At 47.6% G+C, this 23,711-nt stretch overlaps 1 protein-coding gene across 7 annotated transcripts in view; it reads left to right on the forward strand.

The window, feature by feature from the left end:
* Positions 1-23,495, forward strand: part of ezh1 (enhancer of zeste 1 polycomb repressive complex 2 subunit) — a 57,048-nt gene extending 33,553 nt beyond the window's left edge. For 6 of the 7 annotated variants that reach the window (XM_060849007.1, XM_060849009.1, XM_060849005.1 and 3 more), the window contains 14 exons: positions 343-445; positions 757-920; positions 4,432-4,523; positions 4,858-5,053; positions 5,213-5,652; positions 6,114-6,208; positions 7,587-7,711; positions 7,969-8,094; positions 12,286-12,464; positions 12,741-12,836; positions 15,507-15,588; positions 17,068-17,148; positions 17,574-17,658; positions 22,010-23,495. In XM_060849007.1, coding sequence (XP_060704990.1) covers positions 343-445; positions 757-920; positions 4,432-4,523; positions 4,858-5,053; positions 5,213-5,652; positions 6,114-6,208; positions 7,587-7,711; positions 7,969-8,094; positions 12,286-12,464; positions 12,741-12,836; positions 15,507-15,588; positions 17,068-17,148; positions 17,574-17,658; positions 22,010-22,070 — 1,925 coding nt within the window. In that variant the 3' untranslated portion in view covers positions 22,071-23,495. The remainder of the gene's footprint in view (positions 1-342; positions 446-756; positions 921-4,431; positions 4,524-4,857; positions 5,054-5,212; positions 5,653-6,113; positions 6,209-7,586; positions 7,712-7,968; positions 8,095-12,285; positions 12,465-12,740; positions 12,837-15,506; positions 15,589-17,067; positions 17,149-17,573; positions 17,659-22,009) is intronic. The other variant, XM_060849011.1, reaches the window with a different exon arrangement.
* Positions 23,496-23,711: the final 216 nt, after the last annotated feature.

The following is a 23,711-nucleotide window of genomic DNA, read 5'->3' on the forward strand; positions in this document are numbered from 1 at the left end:
GGTTCTGTACAGATTGGGAAGGCCATTTGTCTGCAATTCCCATTTCACTCACACACTCCTTAAACACTGGAATCTCTGATTGCAATATGAATGTGTGACTTCAATCCTGTAATAAGGTGTCCAAACCATTAAATGTATATATTAATCACCAGCCCCATTCTGGACCCCACAACAGCATGTCAATGTGGGGGAGGGGAGAATGGTATATTGCATTCAGTCTTTGACATGCAGATTAGTTAATACTAACATTCATGTATTCAGATCTCCAGCCTGGCCTGGCCTGGCCTGGCAGTGTGTGTTGGCTCTCTGTCCCTTTAACCCTGCTCTCACTGGATGTTGCAGGGACTGAGGGGAGGTCTAACAGAAGGCTTCCACCAGACAAGATCTTCAAAGCCATCGCCATGATGTTTCCAGATCGGGGCTCATCGAAGGAGCTAAGAGAGAAGTGAGTTGGACACATCTTTCTGTGCACATTCACCCTTCTGACTCTCCCAGCCAGCCCCCAACCATTGCCACATCTTTCCATTACAGAGGAAAAGCAGTGAACACTAATTCTTGAGACAAATGTACTATTGTCCTGGAGCTCCAGAGGCACACGGGATGGGGTCGAGGAGGACACATCATTTGTGGGTTTTCCTGGTTTTTTTCTTCCTCTGGGCTCATATCCCGTCACCACCACCACCAGCAGCAACCAAAAACAACCCATCCCTGATTGCAGCAAAGACTGAGCTGATCAATGATGTTCCTGCTTCTCAGGTACTGGGAGCTGACGAAACTCTGTGATCCCTCAGCAGTCCCTGCAGAGTGCACTCCAAACATTGATGGACCTAATGCTAAATCAGTGCAGCGTAATCAGTCCCTGCATTCCTTCCACACCCTTTTCTGCAGACGATGCTTCAAGTATGACTGCTTCCTGCACCGTGAGTACCAACCACTTGTTTTGGGGCAATAGAGACTTGTCTGTTTGTCAGGCCTGGGCTGACCTTCCTTCTCCAAGGTGAGAGTCACCTAGGACAGAATTCCCATGTGGAATTTAATAAGTGGTAGCAATAATACTGGTGCTTACGTGCAGTATGGGTGGGGTGGAATAAACATTCTATTAAACTGATAACAGCTCACACTATCAGGAAAGGACTGAAGAAGAAGGTGTCTTACGTTTACTTTCACGTCCTTTCCCCAACCTTCAAGATTCTCACCCATCACACCTCTGGCCAAGGCACAGATTCCATGTGTCAAGAGTGTGTTGCTGGAAAAGCACAGCAGGTCAGGCAGCATCCGAGGAGCAGGAGAATCGATGTTTCGGGTATAACCCTTCATCAGGAATTTTGGGCTTATGCCTGAAACATCGATTCTGCTACTCCTCAGATGCTGCCTGACCTGCTGAGCTTTTCCAGCACCACACTCTTGACTCTGATCTCCAGCATTTGCAGTTCTCACTTTCTCCTAACAGATTCCCTGTGGGCTAGTCACAGCCAAATGGGACCCCTTTACTCTGTAAAGCTCCTCCGTGAGTGAGTAAATGTGTCCTTATTGGTTTAGTGGCAATAAAGTGGTTAGAAAAGTTTTCTAGGAGAAAGTGAGGATTGCAGATGCTGGAGATCAGAGCTGAAAATGTGTTGCTGGAAAAGTGCAGCAGGTCAGGCAGCATCCAAGGAACAGGAAAATCGACGTTTCGGGCATGAGCGCTTCTTCAGGAAAGGCTGAAGAAGGGCTCATGCCCGAAACGTTGATTCTCCTGCTCTTTGGATGCTGCCTGACCTGCTGCACTTTTCCAGCAACATATTTTCAGGTTAGAAAAGTGTAAAAGTTAGAAGTTGTGAGGAAGGGTCACTGCGCCCGAAGTGTTAACTTTGATTTCTCTCTACAGATGCTGCCAGACCTGCTGAGCTTTTCCAGAAATTTCTGCATTTTTGTTTTTTAAAGGCCAGATTTGGTGAGAGTGGGGATTTGATGCAGATTAGAGGGAGAACTGTGGTTTTCTGTCTCTTATACTTGACACTTGAATCAGCTTCAGAAATAAATATTCAACACTTGTTTTAGGTTTTTGTGATTACTGAATGTTAGTGTGTAGAAAAAGAAGTAAAAGTCTTGAAACAAACCAAAAAGTGTGTAAGTGTAGTGTGAGTCTGGACATGTTGACAGAAATATGAAGCTATAGAGTGAATTGTGGAACACTATGACACATGAAGAAGGAATAGGAGAGACTGGGTTCTTTGCTGAGGAACTTGGTCACACTTTACAGTTATGTCCAATACGCAAATGGCCTTGGTGTAACCGATAATGTTTAGAGTAAGAGGTATCCAGGTGTGGACTCGTGAAAACTGACTGCATTACTTTCTTAGAATGTTTGTGTTGTGGAGAAAGCCTGTTGGAGGAGGCTGTGTAAAGGCCAGGGAAGGAGGGCAAGTGGAATCCAGTAGCTGTAGGGTATTCAGTAACTTAAAGAAGGCGGCAGGTGGCATTGTTTCTAAGTAGCAGCAAGAGTCCCACATCATTTGTCAGGGACATATGGAACTAATTTTGAAGGATACTGGAGGGGGATGGGATGGGAAGAGTAGAAGAAATCAAGTTTGGAGAGTTCCAGAGACTAGGGACAAGGTTAAAGAAAAGGAAAACAAGGATTGAAATGTCTGGGTAATTACTGAATCCGATATAATCAGATAATCAGGTTAGGGAGGAAAGGAATTCCATTTCATGGAACTCTGGAGCCAATAGAAGAGCAAGAATTGTGTCATTGAGATGGGTTCCCCTGAATGAGCTGAGATGAGGATCCAACTGAAAAGCATAAATAACGTGGTCACAAAGTTTAACGTAGTAGAAAACATAAGAAATTGGAGCAGGCGTAGACCATTCAGCCCCTCAAGTTTGGTGCTGCCATGGAAAATAGTTGACAGATAACTGCCAGGTTGTCAGTGTGGTTCTTCTCATGTTGGAATTATCCATCAAATGTTGTCCAGTTGGAGAAACGTAGCTCATGTTGAACACTTTGTGCATTTTGCAAGCACAGCTTGGTTGGGAATACTAGTATAGAATGGGTAAAAAGTGAGGACTGCAGATTCTGGAGATCAGAGTCGCGAGTGTGGTCCTGGAAAAGCACAGCCGGTCAGGCAGCATCCGAGGAACAGGAGAATTGAAAAGAGTCCACACTTTCAAGGGAAGGGCTTATGATGAAGAGGTTATGCTCAAAACATCGACTCTCCTGCTCCTCGGATGCAGCCTGACTGGCTGTGTTTTTCCAGCACCACACTCTTGACAAGTATAGATTGGGTGTGAAGTGTACTGTAACCTATCTTTGTTTTGATCTCTGTTGGGAACTTGACTATTTACCAAGTGTATAAACAACCTGGATGATGTGATTTTGCATCACAATTTGCAGATGATAGCAAGTTTAGTCACATCCAAAGAAGTGCAGACAGAAGCATGTATTACAGAATGACAGGAGAATATTGAAACAGGTGGCAAAACAGTTGCAAATGGATTTAAAGCAGGAAAGTTTGAATACAGGTTATCCAGTTTAGGCATAAAACAGAGGACTTTGCAAATGATGGATACAGTAAAGATCCAAACAGAAATGACAAGTCACTTTTCTTATTAGTTCATGAGATGAGGGCATCTCTGGTTAGACCAGCATTTACTGCCCTTCCCTGAGTTCATCACAGTCACTGCCTGCTCACACTCAGAGTATGTGTGTTTTTGTGTGGATTTTTATTCATTCGTGAGATGTGGCCATCTCTGGCTGGATCAGTATTCCTTGCTCAGCCCTAATTTCCCCAGAGATGGTGATGGTGAGTTTCCCTCTGGAAATATTGAATCAAACAAATGCTATGGACAGATGCAGAAGAAATGAGAAAGGTCGATAACACTGATATTTTTTGTATCTAGCAGGCTAAAATGTAAGAAGGTTTAAATTATTTTAGCAAAGCTTTAGTTATACAGCACTTGGAGTTACTCTGTGAGGTTCTGAATGCCACATTTTAGGACAGATAGATCCTTGTTTTGTTTTGGAGTGCAATGTAAATTTACTGGAATGATTCATTGAAGGGTTAAATTACAAAGTGAACTTGCAAGGTGATTAATTAAATATTTGAAGATATTAAGGTGAACAGGTAGGGTCAGTAGAGAGAAGTCATTTCTGGCAGTTGCAAAGGTTAAGTTTAGGGACATGGTTTAAAATCAAGAGCCAGACTTTGCAGGAATTAAGTTGTGGTAAAGTTCAGAATTTACTTGCTCCAGTGGCAATTTGTGCTGGAACAAATGTTTATTAAAATGATGGATTAATGATTTTTGTTAACTGACTATACTGCAGGATTTGAGGTGATGAGTATAATTTCATTTTTGAATGTGGTGGACTGAATGCACTCTCCCTGTTTACCTGTCACACTGTTCCATCAGGTACAGTAATTTGTTACAATATAAATCTTTTTTTTGCAGCTTTTCATGCGACACCAAATATGTACAAAAGGAAAAATAAAGAGATAAGGGTGGAAACAACACCGTGTGGGAAGGACTGCTTCATGTTTCTGGTGAAGAAAAACTTCTATTTTTCAGGCTGGGAATTACTTTGAGCAAAGGGATGTCTCAATAAGACCAGTCCCCATCCTCCCACAGCATTCATGGAGCCCATTGCTTCGTGGTCACTGAGACTGGGGCTGTCCCTTCACCAAGGCGTTTCTGGTGACGTTCGAGAGAGCAGGAAGGAGGGGAGGGGGTGGGGGGGTGTGCGAAGAGGGGATGGTAGGGGGAGGGCAAGGATTGATGCTTGTGCCCCTTCTCTCACTTGGCTTGTTGAGCTTACTGATTATAATGTTGAGTTTGGACAAAGAGTGATTCTGAGATGTTGCTGATTGTTGGATGCAGGATGGAGCCAAGGAGTTTTCTGCCTCTCTCTCCACTGTTCAAAATAAAACTCGGACAAAACGGAGCACGGGGCGGCGCAGAAAACATCACCATGGTAACTGGAACCAGCCCAATGTGCCCCCAGTCACAATCAGTGAGATGAAAGATGGCGACAGTGACCGGGAATGCAGTGGTGAAAACTGCCAGAGCTTCTCAGGTAATCATCAATGTGACCAAGACCCCAACATCAAACTTCACCCCCACCCTGACCACTTCCTCACCCCAAATTCCCATTGTACCTTCCTATCAGGACCTAAAACCACTGAACCCCCAGTCAGTCTCCAGCTGGTAACTCTATCAATGTTTGTATTTACAGATTTATCGGAAGGAAGCTCCCGAAGTCAAACACCAGTCAAACTGAAACCAATGCCTGGACCAGATGATGCCTCTGAGACCCCTAGTCCAAGCAAGACCCCCAGGATAACTGAGATCCCTGGGCCAATTGAGACCCTCAGGACGAGCGAGATCTCTGGGATGATTGAGATTCCCGGGATGAGCGAGATTCCTGAGAGGAGTGAAACCCTCAGGGTGAACGAGATTCCCGGGATGAGCGAGAGCCCTGAGATGAGCGAGACTCCCAGGACAAGTGAGATTCTGGGGATGAGTGAGAGCCCTGAATTGGATGTACACAGTGCAATACCACAGGCTGTAGCTTGGGACAGTGCTGAGGAATCGTTGTTCCGTGTGTTACATGGAACCTATTTCAACAATTTCTGTGCAATTGCCAGACTGATAAAAACCAAAACCTGCACTCAGGTAGGTCAGCAGAAGGTTGACAGGAACAGGTTGTGAGCTCTGCAAGCCGATGAGAAGGAGAAACGGAGAATTAGTTGCAGTGGATGGAGATGATTCATTTTGCCTTTTAAAATTTGAGATCATTGGGGCAAACATGGGGCTGTTAAGTTTATAAAATTTTATAGAATGTTTATTACTTAATGCAGATCACTGTTAAAATAAAATTTTGAATCAGAGATTTTTTTTAATCATCTAGGTTATGGCTGTGCAGGTTGTGAATCTGAACTGGAGAGAGTAGAAGTCTGCAAATCATCAGATTGTCCTGAGTGTACAGGTCTGCAGGCAGGGTTTCTGTGTCCACTCTCTCCAGCTCAGAATCGGCCAGTGGGAGTGGGAATGGGGGACTTACTGGGAGTAATAACTCATGAATTTTTCAAAAGATGAAATGTTGCTGTTCCTGAGTGGAGTATCCTCTCTTGAAGGTGTATGAGTTCGCAGTGAAGGAATCTTCCATCATTCACAAACTGCCCACCGACCATCACATTCTGTCCCCACCAAAGAAAAAAAGAAAGCACAGGTGGGTGTGCGTATAGCCTGGGGTGATGGTTGTGTGTATAGCCTAGGGCGGTGGGTGTGTGTCTTGCCCAGGGTGGTGGGTGTGCGTATAGCCTGGGGCAGGTGGGTGTGCGTATAGCCTGGGACAGGTGGGTGTGCGTATAGCCTGGGACAGGTGGGTGTACATATAGCTAGGGGATAGGACGGTGTGCGTATAGCCAGGAACCGGTGAGTGTGTGTTTAGCCAGGGACAGGTGAGTAAGGGGTCATATAGAATGAGGTTATATTTCATTTATCATTAAATAATTTAATACTATTTTTATGAATAGTCATTGTTTAAGGAGTGGTGATTGCAGAATGGTATTATCACAAAACTATTAATCCAGAGACCCAGGTAATGTTCTGGGGTCCCAGGTTCAAATCCTGTCACAGCAGATGGTGGAAATTGAATTCAATAAAAATCAGGAATTAAGAGTCAAATGATGACAGTGAATCTGTTGTCAAATGTTGGAAAAACCCATCTGGTTCACTAATGCCCTTTAGGGAAAGAAACTGCCATCCTTCCCTGGTCTGGGCCTACACGTGACTCCAGAACCACAGCAATGATTAACTGCCCTTCGGGTAATTAGGGATGGGCAATAATGTTGCCTCGACGGTGATGCTTTGGACCTTAACATCTGAAGTTTAGATGTTTTTAAAATTCAGAGACTCTGAGGTGTTTGACAGGGTCAACACTCAGGTTACCTCCTTCGGCTGGGGATCAAGAATACGGGACCCTTTTTCAGGAAAAGGGACCAATCCTTAGGACTGGGATGAGAAGGAATGTTTTCAATTGGAGGGTTGTGAAGTTTTAAAATGCTCTGCCCCTGACAGTCGCGGACACCCCATCAGTGAATATATTTACAGTTGGGATCAAGAGATTTGTGATCTCTTGGGTCTATGGAGGGGGTGGGAGTGAAGATGAAAGTGAAGATCAGCTGTGATTATATTGAATATCAGGGGAGACTTGATGGGCTGAATGGTCCACTTCTTATCATCTTTTATCTTTTGTGTCAAGTCCCAGAAACAAGGCAAAACTGCTTCAGTTCAACTAGAATCGCATCATCATCTGAAAAATGTTTGGATAATGTTAAAAGAGGCGTGTTGGTATATCAGTAAAGGCCGGGGGGGGAGTTGAGGCAGAACCTTATGATGCTGCCTAGTTGCAGACTCACAACCTCTGACCTCTGACCCTGACCCCTTCACAGGAAAATGAGGAATGTTTGAGTTGGACAGTCTGTTCCCTTGCTCGTATGGCTGGACCCCAAGCCAGTGAGTCAGGGTCTCGTCCTGTACTTTATAAACTCTGACCAATTAACACTGACTGGCACAGCCTCTGAATTGGTTTCTCTCTATTACAGATTGTGGGCAGCACATTGCAGGAGGATGCAGCTGAAGAAAGGCCAGTGTCACAAACTGACTCTAATAATTCAATCACCTCTGACCCTGTGCCCAGTGTGGGTGACCTCTGATCCCATGCCCCTGTGTGAGTGATCTCTGACCCTGTGTCCAGTGTGGGTGACCTCTAACCTTATGTCAATGAATGTGACCTCTGAATCTATGTCACTGTACATGACCTCTGAAACTTGCACTTCATGTTGGGAATGTTGTGGGGAGCTTGATTGAAGGGCATGGTGCTGGAGAAGGGGCAGGAAGAGGGGAATGTTGGGGAAGAGGTATTGGGACATGTGTTGGAGGTTAATGTTTTTATTTGTTTATTTTCTGTGCTTCCTTCTTTTGCAGACAATTCATCCAATCAGGTTTACAATTACCAGCCATGTGACCACCCTGAGCGGCCCTGTGATGTCACATGTCCCTGTGTCACGGCCCAGAACTTCTGTGAGAAATTCTGTCAGTGCAACCCTGAGTGTAAGGCAGAGCAAATTCCCACCAAGTGAGAGGGGGAGGTGGTCATGGAGTGTGGTCTGGGGAGGGGGTGTGTGGTCTGGGGTAAGCAGGTGTGGTCTGGGGAGGTGGGTGTGGGGTATGGTCTGGGGGAGGTGGGTGTGGGGTGTGGTCTGGGGAGGTGGGTGTGGGGTGTGGTCTGGGGAGGTGGGTGTGTTGTGTGGTCTGGGGGAGGTGGGTGTGGGGTGTGGTCTGGGGGAGGTGGGTGTGGGTTGTGGTCTGGGGGAGGTGGGTGTGGGGTGTCGTCTGGGGAGGTGGGTGTGGGGTGTGGTCGTGGGGTGTGGTCTGGGGCCGGTGGGTGTGGGTGTGGTCTGGGGGATGTTGGTGGGTGTGGAGTGTGTCTGGGGGAGGTGGGTGTGGGGTGTCGTCTGGGGAGGTGGGTGTGGGGTGTGGTCTGGGGAGGTGGGTGTGTTGTATAGTCTGGGGAGGTGGGTGTGTTGTGTGGTCTGGGGGAGGTGGGTGGTGGGGTGTGGTCTGGGGCAGGTGGGTGGTGGGTGTGGTCTGGGGGAGGTGGGTGTGGGTGTGGTCTGGGGGATGTTGGTGGGTGTGGAGTGTGTCTGGGGGAGGTGGGTGTGGGGTGTCGTCTGGGGAGGTGGGTGTGGGGTGTGGTCTGGGGAGGTGGGTGTGTTGTATGGTCTGGGGAGGTGGGTGTGTTGTGTGGTCTGGGGGAGGTGGGTGGTGGGGTGTGGTCTGGGGCAGGTGGGTGGTGGGTGTGGTCTGGGGGAGGTGGGTGGTGGGTGTGGTCTGGGGCAGGTGGGTGTGGGGTGTGGTCTGGGGCAGGTGGGTGGTGGGGTGTGGTCTGGGGCAGGTGGGTGGTGGGGTGTGGTCTGGGGCAGGCGGGTGGTGGGGTGTGGTCTGGGGCAGGTGGGTGGTGGGGTGTGGTCTGGGGCAGGTGGGTGGTGGGGTGTGGTCTTGGGGAGGTGGGTGGTGGGTGTGGTCTGGGGCAGGTTGGTGTGGGGTGTGGTCTGGGGGATGTTGGTGGGTGTGGAGTGTGTCTGGGGGAGGTGGATGTGGGGTGTGGTCTGGGGAGGTGGATGTGGGGTGTGGTCTGGGGAGGTGGGTGTGGGGTGTGGTCTGGGGAGGTGGGTGTGGGGTGTGGTCTGGGGCAGGTGGGTGTGGGGTGTGGTCTGGGGAGGTGGGTGGTGGGTGTGGTCTGGGGGAGGTGGGTGTGGGATGTGGTCTGGGGCAGGTGGGTATGGGGTGTGGTCTGGGGCAGGTGGGTGTGGGGTGTGGTCTGGGGGAGGTGGGTGTGGGGTGTGGTCTGTGGGAGGTGGGTGGTGGGTGTGGTCTGGGGCAGGTGGGTGTGGGGTGTGGTCTGGGGAGGTGGGTGTGGGATGTGGTCTGGGGGAGGTGGGTGGTGGGTGTGGTCTGGGCGAGGTGGGTGGTGGGTGTGGTCTGGGGCAGGTGGGTGGTGGGGTGTGGTCTGGGGGAGGTGGGTGTGGGGTGTGGTCTGGGGAGGTGGGTGTGGGATGTGGTCTGGGGGAGGTGGGTGGTGGGTGTGGTCTGGGGCAGGTGGGTGTGGGGTGTGGTCTGGGGCAGGTGGGTGGTGGGGTGTGGTCTGGGGCAGGTGGGTGGTGGGGTGTGGTCTGGGGCAGGTGGGTGGTGGGGTGTGGTCTGGGGGAGGTGGGTGTGGGGTGTGGTCTTGGGGAGGTGGGTGGTGGGTGTGGTCTGGGGCAGGTTGGTGTGGGGTGTGGTCTGGGGGATGTTGGTGGGTGTGGAGTGTGTCTGGGGGAGGTGGATGTGGGGTGTGGTCTGGGGGAGGTGGATGTGGGGTGTGGTCTGGGGAGGTGGGTGTGGGGTGTGGTCTGGGGAGGTGGGTGTGGGGTGTGGTCTGGGGCAGGTGGGTGTGGGGTGTGGTCTGGGGAGGTGGGTGTGGGGTGTGGTCTGGGGGAGGTGGGTGGTGGGTGTGGTCTGGGGCAGGTGGGTGTGGGGTGTGGTCTGGGGGATGTTGGTGGGTGTGGAGTGTGTCTGGGGGAGGTGGGTGTGGGGTGTGGTCTGGGGAGGTGGGTGTGGGGTGTGGTCTGGGGCAGGTGGGTGTGGGGTGTGGTCTGGGGGAGGTGGGTGTGGGGTGTGGTCTGGGGAGGTGGGTGTGGGGTGTGGTCTGGGGGAGGTGGGTGGTGGGTGTGGTCTGGGGCAGGTGGGTGTGGGGTGTGGTCTGGGGGATGTTGGTGGGTGTGGAGTGTGTCTTGGGGAGGTGGGTGTGGGGTGTCGTCTGGGGAGGTGGGTGTGTTGTATGGTCTGGGGGAGGTGGGTGTGGGGTGTGGTCTGGGGCAGGTGGGTGGTGGGGTGTGGACTGGGGCAGGTGGGTGTGGGGTGTGGTCTGGGGAGGTGGGTGTGGGATGTGGTTTGGGGGAGGTGGGTGTGGGGTGTGGTCTGGGGGATGTTGGTGGGTGTGGAGTGTGTCTGGGGGAGGTGGGTGTGGGGTGTGGTCTGGGGGAGGTGGGTGGTGGGTGTGGTCTGGGGCAGGTGGGTGTGTGGTGTGGTCTGGGGGATGTTGGGTGTGGAGTGTGTCTGGGGGAGGTGGGTGTGGGGTGTGGTCTGGGGCAGGTGGGTGTAGGGTGTGGTCTGGGGGATGTTGGTGGGTGTGGAGTGTGTCTGGGGGAGGTGGGTGTGGGGTGTGGTCTGGGGAGGTGGGTGTGGGGTGTGGTCTGGGGGAGGTGGGTGTGGGGTGTGGTCTGGGGAGGTGGGTGTGGGGTGTCGTCTGGGGGAGGTGGGTGTGGGGTGTGGTCTGGGGGAGGTGGGTGTGGGGTGTGGTCTGGGGGAGGTGGGTGTGGGGTGTGGTCTGGGGCCGGTGGGTGTGGGGTGTGGTCTGGGGAGGTGGGTGTGGGGTGTGGTCTGGGGGAGGTGGGTGTGGGGTGTGGTCTGGGGAGGTGGGTGTGGGGTGTGGTCTGGGGGAGGTGGGTGTGGGGTGTGGTCTGGGGAGGTGGGTGTGGGGTGTGGTCTGGGGGAGGTGGGTGTGGGGTGTGGTCTGGGGAGGTGGGTGTGGGGTGTGGTCTGGGGGAGGTGGGTGTGGGGTGTGGTCTGGGGAGGTGGGTGTGGGGTGTGGTCTGGGGGAGGTGGGTGTGGGGCATGGTCTGGAGGAGGTGGGTATTAACTTGGGAAGTGGGTGTGGGGTGTGGTCTGGGGGAGGTGGGTGTAGGGTGTGGTCTGGGGGAGGTGGGTGTAGGGTGTGGTCGGGGGGAGGTGGGTGTAGGGTGTGGTCGGGGGGAGGTGGGTGTAGGGTGTGGTCTGGGGAGGTGGGTGTGGGGTATGGTCTTGGGGAGGTGGGTGTGGGGTCTGGTCTGGGGGAGGTGGGTGTGGGGTGTGGTCTGGGGGAGGTGGGTGTGGGGTGTGGTCTGGGGCAGGTGGGTGTGGGGTGTGGTCTCGGGGAGGTGGGTGTAGGGTGTGGTCTGGGGGAGGTGGGTGTAGGGTGTGGTCTGGGGAGGTGGGTGTAGGGTGTGGTCTGGGGGAGGTGCGTGTAGGGTGTGGTCTGGGGGAGGTGGGTGTGGGGTGTGGTCTGGGGCAGGTGGGTGAAAGGATATGATGGGCCTTCTGGCCAATGAGGATTGAGGTGATGGTAGTGATGGAACTGGGTATGAAGAACAACTGAGATATTGTCAGCTGATTGGTAAGAGGTCGGGCGGCAGTGAGAACGATTGTGGAATATAGTTTCAATACTAATCTGGGTCAAATATTAACATAACACGTCAATTGTCATGAAATCCCACATGGGTCACTAATGCTTTTTAGGGAAACAAATTGCTGTCCTTACCTGGTCTAGTCTACATGGAATGTCAGAGCCACAGAAATGTGGTTGTGTCTTAACTGCCCTCTCGGCAATTAGGGATTGGCACTAAAGCTGGCCTGGCCAGTGACACCCTCATTGTGTGAATGAATAAAGAAACAAAGAGACAGATGTTCTAAATTGTCTCTGGTGCTGCCATTGGCCTCATTGTATGAAAAATGTAAATAAGAATAAATCCCACAGTTAATCAACATGAAGAGTTTTTTGAGATTGTGAAGGGTTTAATTTCATCTTACACGAGTGAGAGCAGAAACAGACTGGACACTTCAGGAAGGGTTGCGAAAGAATTCTTCTTGAATGGTTTGAACAGATGTCGGAGGAGGCCATTTGGCTTTTAAGACTGTGATATGGCTTTCTGTGTTTCCTCCCAGGTCAGAATCGTTTTCCTGGCTGTCGCTGTAAGACCCAGTGTAACACCAAGCAGTGTCCATGTTACCTGGCAGTGCGTGAGTGTGACCCTGATCTGTGCCAGACATGTGGGGCAGCCGAACACTGGGGCAGCAAAAACGTCTCGTGCAAGAACTGCAGCATCCAGCGCGGCCTCAAGAAGGTGGGTCAGAGCTGGGGGAGCAGGGGATGGAACTTGGGGGGGAGGGGGGGGGGGAGAGGCGGTAGCTGAGGGAGATCAAGGGGAACAGGTGAGGGGCAGGACACGGAGATCCAAGTAGTTAAGGGGAGATAGGTTGGCGGTACATTCCCAGGGGCCATGTTGGGGTTGGGGCCATTCCCAGTGCTGTCCAGCAGCAGGACTCATTGTGCCTCTGAATCCTGCGATGATCCCAGTCTGGGGCTTTCTCTCTCTTACTGATTCCTCTTTCTCTCTCAGCACCTACTCATTGCTCCATCAGACGTTGCGGGATGGGGAACCTTCATTAAGGAATCCGTCCAGAAGAATGAGTTCATCTCAGAATATTGTGGAGAGGTCAGTCATCACTGTTGGAATTAAGGATTGGTTCACAAGCAGATTTCATGGAGTTACAGTTACAGGGGTTTTATGTGAAGGGTTGACCTCGAAGATCATACACAACGTGAGCGATGGGGTCTTGGAGAGTGCGTGTAAAGGATAAAAAGTGTTTGAAGCATTGTGGGCTCAGCTATTTACAATCGAATTAAGTGAAAGGAGTGACTGTATTGCCACTATAAAGAGGAAGCGAACTGTAAGTGAGACACAAAGTGTCTACAGAGGGGCATTGAGAGCTTGAGTGAGTGGATAAAGATTTAGCAGATTGATTTCGATTAGATTAGATTTGATTACCTAACGTGTGGAAACCAGCCCTTCGGCCCAACAGGTCCACACCGACCCTCAGAAGAGTAACCCACCTGGACCCACTCCCCTACCCTACACACCCCTAACTAGTGGACCTAACACTAAGGGACAATTTAGCATGGCCAATCCACCTGACCTGCACATCTTTGGACTGTGGGAGGAAACCGGAGCACCCCTACAAAATTATGAGGGACGTGGATAGGATAAACAGACAAAGTCTTTTCCTTGGGGTTGGGGAGTCCAGAACTAGAGGGCATAGGTTTAGAGTGAGAGGGGAAAGATATAAAAGAGACCTAAGGGGCAACCTTTTCACACAGAGGGTGGTACGTGTATGGAATGAGCTGCCAGAGGAAGTGGTGGGGGCTGGTACAATTGCAACATTTAAGAGGCATTTGGATGGGTATATGAATAGGAAGGGTTTGGAGGGATGTGGGCCGGGTGCTGGCAGGTGGGACTAGATTGTGTTGGGATAACTGGTCGGCATGGATGGGTTGGACTGAAGGGTCTGTTTCCATGCTGTACATCTCTATGACATGGAGAGAATGTGCAAACCCCACACAGACAGTCGCCTGAGGCTGGAATCAAACCCAGGTCCCTGGCGCTGTGAGGCATCAATGCTAACCACTGAGCCACCGTGCCACCCGTACGAGCTTGTTCACTTTGATTGGAAGAACAGAATCAGAATATTACATACGGACATTATGTAAATGTAGAGACACTGACAACTGTGTTGCAGAGGGATCTAAGTGTCTTTGACACAAATTGCAAACAGTCACAATGCAGAACCAGCAAGTGATTAGGGAGGCAAATGGAACATTGGCCTTTAGTGTGAGGAGAATGAAGGACAAAAATAGGAAGCCTTCTTATAACTGTACAGGCCATTATTGGCACTGCAGCTGGAGTACTGTATACAATTTGATCTCCCTTTTAGAGAAGGGTAATTAGATGCTGTGAAGGTTCACTCAGCTGGTACCCAGGATAAACAGGTCTGTCACCTGTCAAAGGTTGAGCAGCTCGAGTTGAGACTCACTGGAGTTTAGAAGAATGAGAGGTGACATTGTTATCTAAGATTGTTGACAAGGTGAGTGCTGAGAGAATGTTTATTTCTCATTCTTGGTGGAGTCCAGGACAAGAGGTCAAAGTTTCAGGATCAGGGGTGTCTGATTTAAGTCTGAGGTGAGAATGAAATTCTCTTCCCAGAAGACTGTTAAGCTTTTGAATTCTCTAACAAAGATCAGTCAAGGCTGGATTGTGGGAACGAACTGGAAAGTGGAGTTCAGATCATGAGCAGATCACCCATGAACTTGTTGAATGGTGGAGCAGGATTGAGGGGCCGATCTCTTGGTCTTTGTTTAATGTTCTTATTGCATGGTGGAATATGTCAGGTTCCCACGGTGACCTCTGGTTTATGGTCTCTGATCTGGAAAGCAATTTGATTCCCTAAATCCGTGCTAATCCCTGATTGGATGGCAATGCTCAGTTGAGGCATTGAAGCCACTCAGCGCCTGGACTGAGTCTATGTGGACTGTCCTGAGCCTGGACTGAGTCTATGTGGACTGTCCTGGGCCTGGACTGAGTCTATTCAGACTGTCCTGGGCCTGGACTGAGTCTATTCAGACTGTCCTGGGCCTGGACTGAATATATACGGACTATCTTGAGCCTAGACTGAGCCTATGCGGACTGTCCTGGGCCTGGACTGAGTGTATACAAATTGTCCCGGACCTGGACTGAGTCTATTAAGGCTGTCCTAGGCCTGGGCTGAGTCTCTGTGGACTGTCCTGGGCCTGTGCTGAGTCTATCCGGACTGTCATGAGCCTGGACTGAGTCTGTGTGGACTGTCCTGGGCCTGGACTGGGGTGGCATGGTGGCTCAGTGGTTAGCACTGCTGCCCTCACAGCGCCAGGGACCTAGTTTCGATTCCAGCCTTGGGCAACTGCCTGTGTGGAGTTTACACATTCTCCCCGTGTCTGTGTGGGTTTTCTCCAAGTACTCTGGTTTCCTCCCACAGTCCAAAGATGCGCAGGTTAGGTGAATTAGCCATGCTAAATTGCCCATAGTCAGAGGTAAATATAGGTTAGGGGAATGGGTTTGGGTGGGTTACTCTTCAGAGGGTCAGTGTGGACTTGTTGGGCCGAAGGACTTGTTTCCATACTGTAGAGAATCTAATCTATTCTATGCGGAGTGAGTCTTTGTGGACTGCCCTGGACCTGGACTGAGTACCATTGATCGTTTAGAATGGGCGGGAGCTGAGAGGTTGTGTGGTCTACTTTGAAAGTTTGCACTCACTGCGGGATGATCAGTGATCCCTGATTTGTCTCCTTGCAGATAATTTCTCAGGATGAAGCAGATCGTCGTGGGAAAGTCTATGATAAATACATGTCCAGTTTTCTCTTCAATCTAAACAATGGTCAGTGGTGCCAGTAATCTGCTTCATATGTTGTATATCAGAGGTGATGCTGGAGACAGGGTCTGGTATCTGAGTGTTAGGTTCTTTTTCTTGAGATTCTTACATACTTGATACAACTGCAACATGCCAACTTCTGTGAACAACCAAATTCTTTTTAAACAAGTACAAGCTTTCTGGAGGAACCCTTAACATACTCCGCAAGGCTGGCAGAACCGTGTCAAGAGATCTCTCTGAACAGAAACAACAGTCCTTCCTTTATAAAGTTAGAGTTTCAACTTGCAGTCAGTACCATTTACAAAACAACCCCCCGCCTTCCCCCACTGTCACGTACCACTCAAGACGTATTGTAGAATTCACATCATTTCCAGAGATAATGTGATTAAATCATTCATTAATGGCAAGACCTGGTGTAATTTGTATTTTTCTGTAACTGTAGGGTGCAGTCGGAATTTTAACTGCAATGTTCTTATTGATTCTGAATAAGGGATGATGATGCAAATGACTCTGAATGGCAAAGGATGGGAATGTAAATTCCTTACATTCTACCTGTAAGACAGAGACATATCACCCTACCCCGGGACATCTAAATTCCTGCAGGTCAGCAAAAGAAATTAACCCTTTAATATCTCATGAGGATTGGAAAATTGGGATACACACAGGGATTATGCTGCCACGGAAGGCATTTTCTGATTCTCTGCCTCTGAAGTAGTCTCGGACAATTGAATCCAACATGTGACTACAGAATGAGCTCAGCTGTGAGTTGAACGACCAGGAGATGTATGTGTCACAACATATTTAGGGGCTGTCTCATGGCTGATCTGATTGTGGCCTCAACCCTAGTCTAGAGAACCTCCGATTCTCTCATCCATCAAAAATTCCACCCCACCATGAATCTATTTAACATAATATATATATATTTAATATGAGGAGATGGTGGTATAGTGGATAATGTCACTGACCCAGTAAACCAAAACCTTAACCTAAGCCCTCTGGCCCAGACAGCCTTCTGGAATGGCCTGGACAGTCAATCAGTTGAAGAACAAATAAGAATAGGCAACAAGTGCCAGCCTTGCCAGCAATTCTCACATCCCATCTCAGAGCAAAGAAAGACAAGTAACCCAGTCTCCATTGCTGAGTGGGGAAGCGAATGCAAAGATTAGCAAGCTTCAGAGAGAACAAACTCTAAAATGGTGTCATGTTGGTCTCTAAATGTTCACTCTGTTTCTCTCTCTGCATACATCCCAGACCTGCTGAGTTTTTGTTTGACATGAGGAAACCTTTATATTTAAACAATGTCCCCTAGTTGTGGATTTCTCCAAACAGGGAAAAGCATCTCCCCTCAGGATCCCATGCCTCAGTAAGATCAGCTCTCACACCTCTAACTTCTAAGATAGTCTGAAGGGTAGGGATAATGAGGGCTGGGTGATGGGGATGAAACAGGCTCCTGCCTCATCATTGCTTTCATTTCCTATTTTCTAGATTTTGTTGTTGATGCAACTCGCAAAGGAAACAAAATCCGTTTTGCAAATCACTCTGTCAATCCCAACTGCTATGCAAAAGGTAAGGATTCAGAAACCCCATGGTGGCAGGGGTGATAGAGAATGAATTTGAGGGTGGAGGGTAAATGGGGTGGAGCAGTTAGGGGTAGGTTACAGAGGGTGGTGGGGAATCAACTGACATGAAGAGAGTGCCAATGATCTGACAGGGAAAATGGTAATTTGCTCTTCATTTCAAGAAGTGTTCTATCCATTCGCATTAATCACTGGCTGTCTGACCCTGAGACCTCTGACCTTGTGACTATTCATGACCCGTGACAAGCTGACTGACTCCCTCTACTGATGTAACCACCAACCCATGACCTTCCAGACCAGGCACCAACTCAGTCCCCTGCCATCAGAATTGTGGTTCCCAACTGCTTGACCTCTGACCCACAAAAATGGACAATGGCTCCCGCACATTGCTAAACTCAAGTTCTCCTCTTCCAGTTGTCATGGTGAATGGCGATCACCGAATTGGAATATTTGCAAAAAGAATGATCCACACTGGCGAGGAATTATTCTTCGATTACAGGTAAAAGATCACATTAAATCTTCACAAATCATTGAAGGTGAAGAGCACATTTGGACAGCCGTCATTTCTCATTAATTTCCTCAGTCCCTTCAGGTTTGTGTCTCGTTATTCCTACTTACAGCCATTTACAAAGGTCAGGAACAGCCATGATTATAAAACTGGCGGCTGGGAGAACCTCTCTGCTTTCCTTAAGCTGGAAACCAATCACCAAAGCTTTTTATTTCCTGTAACCAATCCAACTTTACAAACTACTGTAAATATCGTTTTATCCTGCGGGGTTTAGATTTGCCAACAATGCTGTGATCTGGCTTTAGGAAGCCCATGTACATCACATCAACCACACACCTCGATCTGCTCCTAGAATTAGATCTCCTCCCATCCTTCTCATTCTAGTGAGTATGGGTGTAAATGTCTCAATCACTCTTCAGAAGATGGGCCTTTCATCTCTGGAATTAGAGTCCTACAGCTTGGAGACAAGCTGCTCAGCCCACACTGGTCCATACCAACCAAAATGCCCATCCACGCTAATCCCATTTCCCTGCACTTGGCCTATATCCTTCTGAACTTTTCCTATCCATGTATTTGTCCAAATGCCTTTAAATGTTGTTAATGTACCCGCCTCAACCACTTCCACAGGCAGCTCATTCCAGATGCGCACCACTCTCTGTATAAAAGAAGTTGCCCCTCAGGTTTCTTTTTATTTTTTTCCTACTAACTTTAAACTGATGCCCTCTAGTCCTCGATTCCCCAACCCTGGGAAAAAGATTGAGTGCATTCACCCGATCCATGATCTTTTATACCTCTATAAGGTCCCCCCTCAGTCTCCTACACTCTAAAGAAGAATGTCCTCACTTGTCCAACCTCTCCCTGTGACTCAGACCATTGAGTCCTGGCAACACCCTTGTAAATTTCTTCTGCATTCTTTCCAATTTAATAACTTCCTTCCTATAACACGGTGACCAAAACTGAACACACTACTCCAAGTGCAGCCTTACCAACGTCCTGTACAACTGTAACATAACTTCCCAACTTCTATACTCTGTGCCTTGACTGATGAAGGCCAGTGTGCCAAAAGCTACCTTCACTGCCCTATCTACCTGTGACTCCACTTTCAGAGAATTGTGAACCTGAACTCCACAATCCCTCTGTTCCATTACACGCCTTAATGCCCTATCATTCACCAGGAAATTCCAACATTGATTTGACTTTCCAAAATGCAAAATCTCACACTTATCTATATTAAACTCCATTTACCATTTCTCGGCTCACTTCCCCAGCTGATCAAGGTGCTGCTGCAATTTCTGAGAACCTTCCTCACTGTCCACGATACCGCTTATTTTAGTGTCATCAACAAATTTACTAATCATGCCTTGTACATTCTCATCCAAATCATTGCTAGAGATAACAAATAGCAATGGGCCTATACCAATCCTTGAGGCACTCCACTAGTCATGGGCCTCCAGTCCAATAAGCATCCTTCCACTATTACTGTCTGCTTCCTAAAGTTTACTGGCTGGTAACAACAATGTAATTAGCTCTCAGGTAGTTAACCACCTTGGGGGTCAGATCAGGATAGTGAGAAGCCTTCAGATCTCTATGAGCTCAGGAGCTGCCTCTCTGTTCTCTGCAGTAAAAGCTACTTTAAACCAGAAGAAAATCGGTTTATTTTAATTAGAATGTCAGAGACCCTTTGACTGTGAACCAGCCACCCTGTGCCTCCTGCAAACAAGTGAAACTGTCCTGAGAAAACCGATTGAGAAGTAGCATTCTGATCAGCACAAGAAACATCTCAGCATAATAGTAAAAGGATAGGTCAGAGTCAGCATGGATTTATGAAGGGGAATCATGTTTGACTAATCTTCTGGAATTTTTTGAGGATATAACTCTGGAGATGGATGAGGGTGATCCAGTAGATGTAGTGTACCTGGACTTTCAGAAAGCTTTTGATAAAGTCCCACATAGGAGGTTAGTGAGCAAAATTAGGGCGCATGGTATTGGGGGAAAAGTACTAACTTGGATTGGCTGATAGGAAACAAAGAGTAGTGATAAACGGCTCCATTTCGGAATGGCAGGCAGTGACCAATGGGTTACCGCAGGGATCAGTGCTGGGACCGCAGCTTTTTATAATATAGATTAATGATATAGAAGATGGTATTAGCAATAACATTAGCAAATTTGCTGATGATACTAAGCTGGGTGGCAGGATAAAATGTGATGAGGATGTTAGGAGATTACAAGGTGACCTGGACCAGTTAGGTGAGTGGTCAGATGCATGGCAGATGCAGTTTAATGTGGATAAATGTATGGTTATCCACTTTGGTGGCAAGAACAGGAAGGCAGATTTAGGTAAAGGGGCAGTACAGAGAGATCTGGGTGTTCTTGTACACCAGTCAATGAAGATAAGCATGCAGGTACAGCAGGTAGTGAAGAAGGCTAATAGCATGCTGGCCTTCATAACAAGAGGGATTGAGTATAGAAGCAAAGAGGTTCTTCTGCAGCTGTACAGGGCCCTGGTGAGACCACACCTGGAGTACTGTGTGCAGTTCTAGTCTCCAAATTTGAGGAAAGACATTCTGGCTATTGAGGGAGTGCAGGTAGGTTCATGAGGTCAATTCCTGGAATGGCGGGATTACCTTACACTGAAAGACTGGAACGACTGGGCTTGTTTACCCTTGAGTTTAGAAGACTGAGAGGGGATCTGATTGAGACATATAAGATTATTAAAGGATTGGACACCCTGGAGGCAGGAAACCGCTGATGGGTGAGTGCCGAACCAGAGGACACAGCTTAAAAATACCGGGTAGACCATTTAGGACAGAGATGAGGAGAAACTTCTTCACCCAGAGAGTGGTGGCTGTGTGGAATGCTCTGCCCCAGAGGGCAGTGGAGGCCCAGTCTCTGGATTCATTTAAGAAGGAGTTGGATAGAGCTCTCAAGGATTGTGGAATCAAGGGTTATGGAGATAAGGCAGGAACAGGATACTAATTAAGGATGATCAGCCATGATCATATTGAATGGTGGTGCAGGCTCGAAGGGCAGAATGGCCTACTCCTGCACCTATTGTCTATTGTCAAATCGAATGAATAATAGGGGCCATTAGATTGCTTTCCCTTTGCCAATAAAACTGAGATTTTCTCTATAGTTTGTGTATATATGTATGTGTAAGTCAGGTGAGTTTTATAATTTGGTTACAATTTTAATGTGGAGTTATATGCCAATGTTTCATTATTGCTTATCTATAGGTATAGTCTATTCACTTGAGCTAAATAGTATTTCCTGTTAGTACAAAAGCATGGTTTATGCTTCTGTCAACTTTAGTCTGAAACACAGATTAATTAGGGAATTTTGTGTGCTTCTGTAGAATCCATAATCTTTGTGATGACTCTGGGAATAACAGCTTGTTCTCCCAGTGCGATGTGACAGTCTTCTCCAACAAATTGGAATTTTATTGATAAAACAAAATTCTATTGAAGACACTGCAGACATTCTTCCTGCTTTCCCTCCTTTACACGATTATACCCCAGTTTATAGAATATAGAATCTGTTCAGTGTCGAAGCAAGCATTCAGCTCATCGAGTCCAGACCCACACTCTGAAGAGAATCCCACCCAGACCCAATCCTCTACCCTAGCATGGCTAATCCACCTAAGCCAGCACATCTTTGGACTGTTAGGGGAAACAGGAGCACCTGAAGGAAACCCACATAGACACAGGCAGTTGCCCAAGGATAGAATCAAAGACAGCTCCATGATACTATGATTTTAAAGTCTTTTAGTCATAACTATGCCATAACTTTCGTATCTTTCTATAATTTCCTTATAAATTTGATTCCTGTCAAATTTTCAGTGATGATCTAGAGAAAACACCCTGCCATAATATGGGACCCTCTATTGTCACTTAAATCTAACCAAATAGATTCTTTCCTTCACTCTTAGAGGACAGTGTGTCACTCCAGCACTGTAATCTCTCCTTAATCAATTCTGCCACTCCTTCCTCCTTTCTTTGCTCCCTCTTTCCTTGAAAAAGAGAGATTCAGGAAGGTTTATTTCCAGGTCTCTGTAAGCACAATGGTATGTAAAATAATTCACGGCTGTCTGATACTGCAGCTCACTGATCTCATTTACCCAACTTTGAATGTCAAACTGACCCCAATTTGCTTCTTATTCCCTCTTCCTGTTGTAATTATAGTGCAATTTTAGATTGATGTAAACTGAAAAATGTAAACTAAAATATCCTGTCGAAGGGTATCAGTGAAATCAAAGCTCATTCCAATACAAATGAGATCAGCAGAAAACAGGCATGTGCTAGCCACTGAAACACATGATAAATTGACTCCTGTGTTTCTGTTTTAGATACAGTCAGGCTGATGCACTGAAGTACGTGGGAATTGAACGGAAGATGGAAACGCTGTGATCCCATTGTTACTTCATGTTAAGTTTTTGTTTGATTGTGAGTTAGACTGTGCAGCAAATCCACAGCCACCTTTCCTGAACACCTGATGTGAATTTGACCAACGTGACTTTGTCAGATATAGGAAAAAGCATATTTTGCATTGCTGTGTGTTGTCAGCACACCTTGACCTGCTTTTGCTGCAGATAACCACACTTACCCCTCCCCCAGCTTCACCTGCTGGACCCCCTTCCTATTACTGAGAACTTACTCTCCAGTTCAGCTTGATCAGGGGTCAGAATTTAATAGCTGTCAAAGGCAACTCCATTGAAGATTCAGAATCTGATCTTGTGGGACCTGCCCAGGGATACAATCCAAAATTGACAGACAACGGAGAATCAGGCATTTGTCATAACTTCTTATTCTGGACGCATTGAGTTGGGTTCCTAATGTCAGGAAGTGTCTAGAAATTAGTTGGAAACAGTGAGCTGTATATTGAATTCAGACTGTGGAAACCATGATTGCTGTGCTAAATGTTTCTGCCACTGAAACTAACAGCCAAATGATGTTGGGACAGAAAGAGAGAGAAAGTTAAAGTTTAGAAAAACAAAGAATGATATGTCTTACGCTGAACGTACTTGCTACGGCAGAAGCTACATTATAAGCTTAGCTTGTGAAAGATCCCACTGCCTTGGGTTTGCAAACCCTGTTTAGTTCTCATCTATGATATCTGTATCCACTGTTACCAAGGGACAATCTTAGATCAGCAATTAGTTAGTTGTCCTAATGTAACAGAGCTTGTCTGAAGCAGTCTGTTCTCTGCTGGAGCGATGGTTTGACAAGGGTGGAAAATTGATTTGATTTCAGGCGAACTGACTTTGCAGTTTCTGATTTTCTGGCAACAGTTGGGTTCTTGGAGTGAAATCTGAAGCAGAATCCTTTAAATAACACTTGAAATAAAAATGACAAAATTATTCTCTTTCTTGTGTATTTAACTCTCACAACTGTTTAGTACAAGCCACATATATTCAAAACAGTTTCATTATTTTGGGCTTGTGTTGTAGCAAACTTTGTTTTAACTGGCACCTTATGAACCAGCACTTTTGATAATCTGGCAAAAATTATAAACCTGAAATACCACAAGTTTACTGTGTAATCACAAACTTTGTGATATCCAAGTGGTCAGTTGAGAGTGTGAGTGAGAAGGCTCTCTGCAGGTAATTTGTATTTAAGGCATTTTTATTTAAATGATTTATGCTGAAAATAAAGTATAACAGTCATGTGTATAACCTTCTGCATTACATTTCTGTTACTTGGTGTGTGTTTTTACACTGATTGTGTGAACCTCTTGATCAATCAGAATATTTGATCAAACAGCATGCTCCTGGTCCCATGGGGGCCAGTTAATAAAACGTTCGCTGTACTAATTAAATTTTGGAGTGAAACTCATGTCTGTGTGCAATACTGTCTAAGACAATTGTCTAGCATCCACCTGAGAGTATACCCACAACCTCAGTTAAATGTCACATGAAAAATTCAGACAATCCAGCATTCCCTCAGTTTTTTTTCTGTAAATATATTTATTAGCAATTTTTAAAAACTTTACAAACATATAAAATTATTGCAAAATACTACCAATAACAAATATCAGTATAATAAAAAGAA

This window comes from Hemiscyllium ocellatum, chromosome 32, assembly GCF_020745735.1.
Source record: "Hemiscyllium ocellatum isolate sHemOce1 chromosome 32, sHemOce1.pat.X.cur, whole genome shotgun sequence".
Taxonomy (NCBI): domain Eukaryota; kingdom Metazoa; phylum Chordata; class Chondrichthyes; order Orectolobiformes; family Hemiscylliidae; genus Hemiscyllium; species Hemiscyllium ocellatum.